Genomic DNA, 8,710 nt, shown 5'->3' on the forward strand with positions numbered 1-8,710 from the left:
CAAAGTTCTGCAAACAGAGTTACACAACAAAGACAAAAAAGGCCACCAACTGATGTGGACCATACCTATAAAGCTGTTCTATGACTCTGTTTCTCAGACATTGAAATTAGTGTTGGAAAGTAGACATTCAAAGAGATTATTTTCAAAGAAGACTTTGTAGAGTACAAGAGGGGAACAACTGGAAAAGATGGCAAGCATGAACATTTATGACTATCATGCTAGAAACAGGCTTGCAGGCAGGCAGCAGAATGAGTTGTCTAAATATTAGAGAAGTGAAGCAGATATGGGATTTCCCTTGTTAAATCAAAAGAAGAAATGGAGATTGACAGAGAATGAAAAGATAAGAAGAGGCAAGAGGATCAGTGACATTAGATGTGCTGAATTTGGATACAATTCCAGAGTAAAGAACAATAATCCTCTAGCCAATATGATGACATGCATAAGTATGAGAAGAAGAATGAGAAGATCCAACCATAAAGTTCAGCAGAATGGTAGAATAGAAAGAATTGACTGTGATGAGAACAATGGTTTCTACATTCTCAGAAACTCAGCTGGTATGCCATTGGGTACAATTAAGAATGATGAAGATCTGACATTCCTTCATGATAAGGATTTTAAAGATATAATGAATTGGACAATTCCTGAAAATAATTCTCATCAACAATAGTTGTTTATATTTAAGGAAAGGGTAGGAGGAGTGAGAGTTGAAAGACGACAAGCAGCCTACAACCCAAGAAGATGAAGATCATGTTTAGATTAGACTTTGCTTTGTAATGTCCATTGGACAGAATTCTAACTTTGTAATATTTGACTTTGTTATGTAATTTGAATTTCGATTTGATGTGTATTTTAATCTAGGGGAGATTGTTGGGATGAGAAAATGAACTGAAGGAAGATTATGTAACCATGGAGGTGTTTTGGTACAGCTGAGTGTATTCCAATCTAGGGGAGATTGTTGGGATGAGAAAATGAACTAAAGGAAGATTGGATCTTCTCAACCTTCCTGAAAACGGCTAAGTATAGACATCGGGCACACTTGGACATCCGAGCAAGCTTTTACTTAAGCCTAGCAAGGTATTTTGCCTTCCGGGAAGAGTAATCTTCTTGAAGTCTTCCTAAGTGATAATCCGAGCAGGGTTCACTTCATCTAGCAAGGTGTTCTTCAGATCAAGCACAGTTTGTTTACTAGCAAGTTCTTGACTAAACCAAGTAATTTGGAAGATCTAGCAAGGTTTTATTAATAAAAAGTAGTCCGAGCATGCTTTGGGAGGTCATTCAAGAAACATTCAAAGAACTTTTCCTAGCACGGTTCAACTCCATGCAAGCTACAGTGCTACCAGCACAAGTCAAACAGTATTACCAGCACACTTTGGTTTGTTTAATAAGTTATTCTTTAACAAAGAGTTGAAGGGATTCATGAAGAATAATTTGCTCGTAGGATCATAACAAGAAAAGTTTGCTACGGTCAAGAAGATTGAAGTCAGCTTGGTGAGTATTTTTATTTTCTAAGGAAAAGACTCCTAGTAAAGTCTAACCGGGGAACTGTTCCCAAGCACACTTCAAGGTTACCAGGTCTGCTCGAAGATGATTAAAGACACGTAGTCTACTCGATGACCTGTTTTACACATAGTATATTTTGTAATATGATTTTCAGAATATGTATTAATGATTAGGGTTTCTAGAAAAGTATGACAGTTGTCAGATGGCAGGCCTATAAATAGAATGATTTAGGTCACGCCTTAATAGACGCTCGACAGACACCTGAATTGATTGACAACGATTTGACGGCTGACATATTCTTACGGATGTTCTACGCAGAATCATATCACTCCTTTCTTAGAACCCTAATGATTTCCTTTTTGAAATCGACTTACTATTTATGGAAATCTTTTGAGTGAATCTGTGTGTGTGTGTGTCTTTATTGTGTTCTTCAAGCCACAACTAGTGTGTTATTGATTCCGCCTTTAATATACTATTATTCTACTCCAATATAGCCGCGTCGTTAACCTTCTTGTCAACACTCTTTGTGTGGGTTACGCCATAGATGGATTGAGTGATCAATTTGGCACCGATACGTTAGTAGGCATCGAGGTTGATGAGCAGTTGAACTACATTGAATATCCTATAGAAATAGTTGACCACAAGGAAAAATAGCTTCGTCGTAAAGTTATGCCTTTGGTGAAAGTTATATAGAAGCACATAAGGGATCAGATGCTACATGGGAAGCTGAAGAAGAAATGTGCAAGTTTTATCCATAATTGTTTAAGTAACAGTTAGGTTTCGGGGACGAAACCTCTTTTAAGGAGGGTAGACTTCTAACATCCGGCGTTTCGAAAATAATAAATAAAGAAAATTTTATTTTTACTTACGTGTTATTAATTGTAGTTAAAGAAATAATAAAATAATAAAAATGGAAGGTTAAGTAGACTTTAAAGGTGGAATTAAGTATGGACTAAAAAGTAAAGATGGGCCTAAAGTCCATGGGCTTAAGAGTGTATAAATACCCCTTAAACCCTAAGCCTTTCCATTTCAATCCATCTCTACACCATAGCTTACACCTTCAAAAACACACACTTAAGCCAAACATTCTCTACACCACCCATCCATCTTCATAAATTCGGACCGTATCAAAGAAAGATCAAGTTTGTTTATTATCTACAATAACTACAGATCATCAAGCTTAACTCGATCCAAATCTAAGCCGAGATTCGGTTCATTTGAGGTACGTATTATTTAAAGATCATTCATTTGATATTGGTTCTCCATGAAAATTGGTAGAACCTAGATCGGGATCTAAGGGTTAATAAAAATATAAACTTGATGCTAAAATATGAACGTATTAAAGAGCCTTTTGCCCAATAACCTCACGGATATTGTAATGGTCTGGTCTCTATATAAATTTTATTTCCATTGATTGTCTTAACACATTTTCCATTAGATGTCTAATTTATTATTTTATTTGCTAATTCATAAAGTTCGAGGGCTTCTTTGTAATTAATCCATTTATCTTAAGTACAGGACCTTTCTGTCATTCTTTCAAACTTTAGTTCGTTATTTAGCTCTTTAACGAATGGTTTCGTTTACTACATATTATATCTAAATAACTAAGATTATTATTTTGATTATCTATTATTTATATATTAGTAATTTATTTATTTAAATAATTAAAGGTATATTTTAATTGTATTATTTTATTTAGTTTGTATATTTAGTTACTTATTTATTTAGAATTTATTATTACAAGCGTATCTTATATCTTAATTATCTAAATTATTTAATTATTTATTTAAGTATTATATCAAGAATAGCTATTGGTAAATTAATAAATAATAAGACTAATGATCCTAACTATATAAATCAATCGTCCAAATCCATAATATTATAATCTCAATCATGACTCAATCTTCGTCAAAATTAGAATCTATTATGAAATATATGTAATTTACAAGTAACTCATATTATTTTTAACTAGGAATCCTTAACGGTATATCCCGAAGGATTTATCTTTCCATCACTTATATTTCGTTCATCCGATCAAGTGAGTACCACATTCCCCTATTTTACTTGTTTTTCACGTTTTGAGGACATATGTATAAATATATTTCTCATATATACTTATACACAAAACTGCAACTATTGTCTTATGTGCTTCTATGTTTTCGCATTCGGAGAGGTCCAACATAATCTCAAAATAATATGATCATACACCATTCGTTATAGCTTTGTGCTTCTCGAAATTTCAGTTATACTTGCTCATTTGGTTGAATTGTTATCCTCATGATTTGTTGCAACTACTTATTTTTTTATATAGACTATTTGTACTTTTGAACTGGTGTGTTGCTCACTCAACCATGTGTTGACAAAACTACTTTATTTTCAATGCATATGCATGTCATCGTGTGATATGATGTTCAAGCTGGTTCGGAAGAAAAACTTATTATAAACTTTGATATATTTGTTTTGTCTTAATTGTTTGAATTATGGATTTAGTATTTGATGTTGTTGATAGTACCTCGAGCGCTGTATGCAATCAGCTCATGCCCCGGCATTTATGCCGTAGGTTGGGGTGTGACAAAAAAACACCCCTCCTGAATCTTTGTAAACAACTTTTGTTATTATGTCAAAGATTTCTATTTGTTTAGAGGTAATTGTTCCAAAAACCTTCTAGAATTCATTTCTTTCAATTTCTTGATTGTACGACTGCTCGTCCAGAATTAGACAATTACTGGATATAGACACAGATTCATCATCATAAAAAGACATCGTCTCGTATCTACTTAAACTGTTAGGTAGCGTTTGTTAGGATGTAATGGAAGTGGGAATGGAATAATCCATTCAAAGGTAATGCAAATTGGCATGTCTGGTTGAAGAAAGGAAAGAAATAATCTATTACCAAATGAAATCCCATTCCTTCTAAACATATCATTTTCATTCCTCCCACCCCCCTTCTTTTATTTTGATTCCATCCCATATATCACGGGCTTTCTCTATTTTACCCTCTCATACAATATTCAACCATTTCACAAATTCATGGATGATTTTCCCTCTAAAACGTAACGTTGATTTTCCCTCCAAGATTACACGGCAAATTATCTCCTCAATTGATTTCATATCCTTTACAAGGAATTGATTACAATCATAACACAGTTATATATTTCCTATCAACCGCTCATACTTTCATAGCAGAACATCAACTCCAGAAACCCTAACTCGCCTAATTAAATCTAGAGGTTAGTAATTTCTGTGTGATATAATTCAATTAGTATATTTTTATGAATTTGTTATCAATTTTGCTACTCCCTGTTGATTTAAATTAGCATGTTTAAGTTTGCTATTAGTTCAAATTGATTGAAAATTGCTTCAAATTCAAGCGTCCAAGAATCTGTATGTTTTTTTAGCAGCTCAACATGTTTTATTTTCCTATTTTTTCAAGTTGTTATATGATAAAATGCTTATTTTATTGAACATATTCTTTGTTTTTGTTGTTGGATTTAGTTACATGTTTATGAATTTAATATGTATATATAGATATATAGTGGCAATATATTGTATAGCAGATGAACAATATCTCGTTTGGTTCGACTACAATTTAAAAGTTAAATCTAGAAAAATAAAAGTCAAAAATCTGCATAATTAAAAAATGTATTGTGAAGATTGGTTATAGGCCTATAATTTATGCTATTGTTTGTTGTTGGAACTTGTATTATTTTTGTTTCAATCACCAGAAACACAAATAATCAGCATGCTTTTGTTTGCTGTTGGAATTTGGACACTTGTAATACTAAAATTAATTTTTGTTACTATTGCACTAATGTCTAGGCTTAAACTGAATAGACAAAAAACAAAAAAGAAACTAGCTGCACTATGTGAGTTGTGGCTTCATATACTAAACATGGTTAGTTGGTATATGAGCTGTTCAAACAGTTATTAGTATACGTTTGAATATGTGTCCAACTAGAACTCGCTACAAGATGTTCTACCCTGAGAGAATATAGTATATGCGTAGATTAGTGTATGAAAGTGATAGCACATATTTCCATCAACTAAGAATGAATAGAGAAACTTTCATGACACTTTGTAATATGTTGGAGAGGGATGGAATGCTAAAGGCATCTAAGTATCTCCAAGTAGACGAACAAGTTGCAATTTTCCTATACATTTTGGCCCACCATGTGAAGAATCGAGTGGCGAAGTTTCAGTTTCACCGATCAGGAGAGACGATTAGTAAACATTTCAACAATGTGTTAAATGCTATTATACGATTAGAAAATAAATTTTTTAAGAAGCCGGAGCCAATACTAGACACTTAAACAGATGAAAGATGGAAATGGTTCAAGGGATGTTTAGGAGCAATAGATGGGACACATATAAGTGTACGAGTACCAGAGGAAGACAAACCGAGATATTGTAATCGAAAAGGTGATATATCAACCAATGTACTTGCTGCTTGCACCCTTGACATGCATTTCATTTATGTATTACCGTGCCGGGAAGGATCTGTTGTTGATGCTAGAATACTTCGAAGTGCTATGATTCGAGAGAATGGATTGCAAGTCCCTAACAGTAACTACTATCTTGTTGATTCTGGGTACACCAACGGAGAGGGATTCCTTGCACCATTCCGAGGTCAAAGATACCATCTAAATACATGGCTAAATGGACGAAACCAGAAACGCTTGAAGAGTATACTTGCATGTTGTACTTGTGCATAGTTTTATTCGAAGAGAAATGGCATATGATCCTCTCGAAGATGAAAAATTATTGACACAAATAATGACGCGGATGACGAAGACCTTGGCTCACACGTGGAACATATTACAACAATTGGCACCTCGAATGAATGGGCAAACTTTAGACAAAATTTGCCAATATCCATGTTTGAAGCATGGACATCTAGACATAACTGATTATTTAGATTTTTATGTTCTTTTATGCTATTATGGTAATGTTTGTTATATGGATTTGCTTTAAGAATAAATTTGAATATTTTTATTTGCTGTTTATTTACACGATATTCATATGTTTAATGTTTTTATTAGTTATACAACATTGCTTTTTTGTGTGAAGAAATGGAATTACAACCATATTCTGAAAGGGGTCCAGGAAAAAATAAAGGAAAATGGAATGAAAAAAAAGATGAGAAGCTTGTTGCAGCCATGCTTGATGTACTCAATGTGGGCTCTAATTACAAGTCAGTTAATGGATTTAAACCTGGCTTTTACAATGCGGTGGAGCAACAACTTGCAATTTTACTACCTGAAGCTGCCATAAAAGCAAAGCCACACATAGAGTCCTGTATAAAAACAATGAAGAGCGATTGGTCAACCGTGCACGATATGCTAGCATGGAACAATACGAGTGGTTTTGGTTGGGATTACACTAACGACATGCTTGATGCTCCACAGCCTGTTAGGCAAGCTTATATAAAGGTAATGTTTGAATATAATAGTTGTTTTATATAGTATTTGCTTTTCAATTTATTATTTTTATATTTTGTTAACTCTTTCATAATGATGTGCCTTGTTAGGTGCACAAAAGTGCAGCAAAATGGAAAGGCGAGAAGTTTCCTCATTACTGGGATTTATGTGTTGTATTTGGAAAGGATCGAGCAAATGGTAGAGATGCTCAAACAGCTGCGGATATTTTATCCGACATAAACAGAGAACAACAACATGCTACTGTAGATGGATTGGATGACATCTATGTTGATCAACCATTAAACCACCCTTCATATGCTGCTTCCAAAGAAGAATCAAGTGCACAACGAAAGCGAAAAAGGGCAAACAGTTGGGATCCTCTAATGAGCAGCTTGAAAGAGTCAGCGGAGATTATTGGTTCGGTGATTAGGGGAGCTACAGATACATTTAATAGAGTGTTTGGGACAGAGAGCAATAGAGAGGTTCTGCGTAACAAACTTTGGGCAGAGATGAATAAAGTCGTGGGGTTGACTACTCGTGAGTGTAACAAGGCTGTATGTAGGCTTACACAAAATGAGGAGTTGATGGTAATCTTTTTTAAGGTTGACAAAGAACGCAAACTTGAATAGGTAAAGGACATGCTTGAAGATACTGATTGAAGTGATATCCTATGGCTTTTGGAATATTTTTAATTTCTTTTGTTGACAAATTCTCGATGACTTTTTTTTATGGTTGGAAAAATTTGGTGGATGATTTTATGTTTAATTTACTTTGAGAACTTTTGTATGATTTTAAAATTTTATTAGTTAAAAGTATTTTAATTTTCACAATATTAATTAATTATAAATATTAGTTGGTTAATGTTATGAAAAATTGTAAATTTCTTTATTTTGAAACAAGGGTACTTTTGTCATTTCTAATGAAAGGCATTTCAATCCTTCGTTGTTTCTCCCATACCAAACAACACAACATAATAATCCATTTCATTTTCATAAGATAATCAAACATAACAATGGAATGATAACGAACCATTTCATTCTTATGTCCATTCCATTCCTTCATTCATTCATTCCATTCCCACATCCATTCCATTACCTCATACCAAACATACCCTTATTGTTTTTTGTAGAATTTTCTAGATTTCAATCAAAGTAAGATTCTTTATTTGATCTACAGTAAGGTTTAAATCAGTAAAATATTTAAGCAATTATAGTCTTTTATAGTTTATTAAATGTTTATACTTAACAATAATACTAATGAAAGAAATACCTGTAGATTTTAAAAGTTTACGTTGTTTATAGATTATGTATTCCGAGAGAAGCTTCAATACATGTTCGGGTCTTGAGAGACTATCAAGAGTCAACATTGTAGCAAACATTGATCGTAGGTACTCACTTGAATCAGCAACACTTGCCTATTCAATTCCTTCGATATATTCATTGTCATCATCAAGCAAACCAAGTGCATAATATGCGTCTCTAAAAGTATATTATGTCTGCCCAATAACAGTAGGAATTTCTTGAAAACTTCTTGGACTTATAACTCTATGTATAAGAACTCTTAAGAAATACACTTTTCCAAGAGCAGGAGAAACTGCATGTGTTCTGTCGATACAAAAACTTGATTTTCTTAGTTGCCAACCACGTGGACTTAGATGTCAGACGAATTTTGTAGGGAATTCTGAATATGTTAGCTAGCGTGCTTCTTCATTGTTTTTGTTACATTCCATCCATAATTAGAATATTGAAGATGCAACATTATTAGTTTTTCTATCAAATATTCAATATCGTCTT

The 8,710-nt window shown here is 33.4% G+C and overlaps 1 protein-coding gene and 1 pseudogene across 1 annotated transcript; both read left to right on the forward strand.

Annotated features, from left to right (window-relative positions):
* The first annotated feature begins 5,311 nt into the window (after positions 1-5,311).
* On the forward strand, positions 5,312-6,407 carry LOC143598071 (uncharacterized; annotated as a pseudogene).
* Positions 6,408-6,565: 158 nt separating this feature from the next.
* LOC143598072 (uncharacterized) lies at positions 6,566-7,660 on the forward strand. The gene is made up of 2 exons (XM_077076389.1): positions 6,566-6,929; positions 7,028-7,660. The coding sequence occupies exons 1-2, from the start codon at positions 6,570-6,572 to the stop codon at positions 7,544-7,546; spliced, it is 879 nt and encodes a 292-aa protein (XP_076932504.1). The 5' UTR covers positions 6,566-6,569; the 3' UTR covers positions 7,547-7,660.
* Positions 7,661-8,710: the final 1,050 nt, after the last annotated feature.

This window comes from Bidens hawaiensis, unplaced genomic scaffold (genome assembly GCF_021521415.1).
Source record: "Bidens hawaiensis isolate Kalapana, Puna unplaced genomic scaffold, B.hawaiensis_p1.1 tig00049615_1, whole genome shotgun sequence".
NCBI classification, from domain to species: domain Eukaryota; kingdom Viridiplantae; phylum Streptophyta; class Magnoliopsida; order Asterales; family Asteraceae; genus Bidens; species Bidens hawaiensis.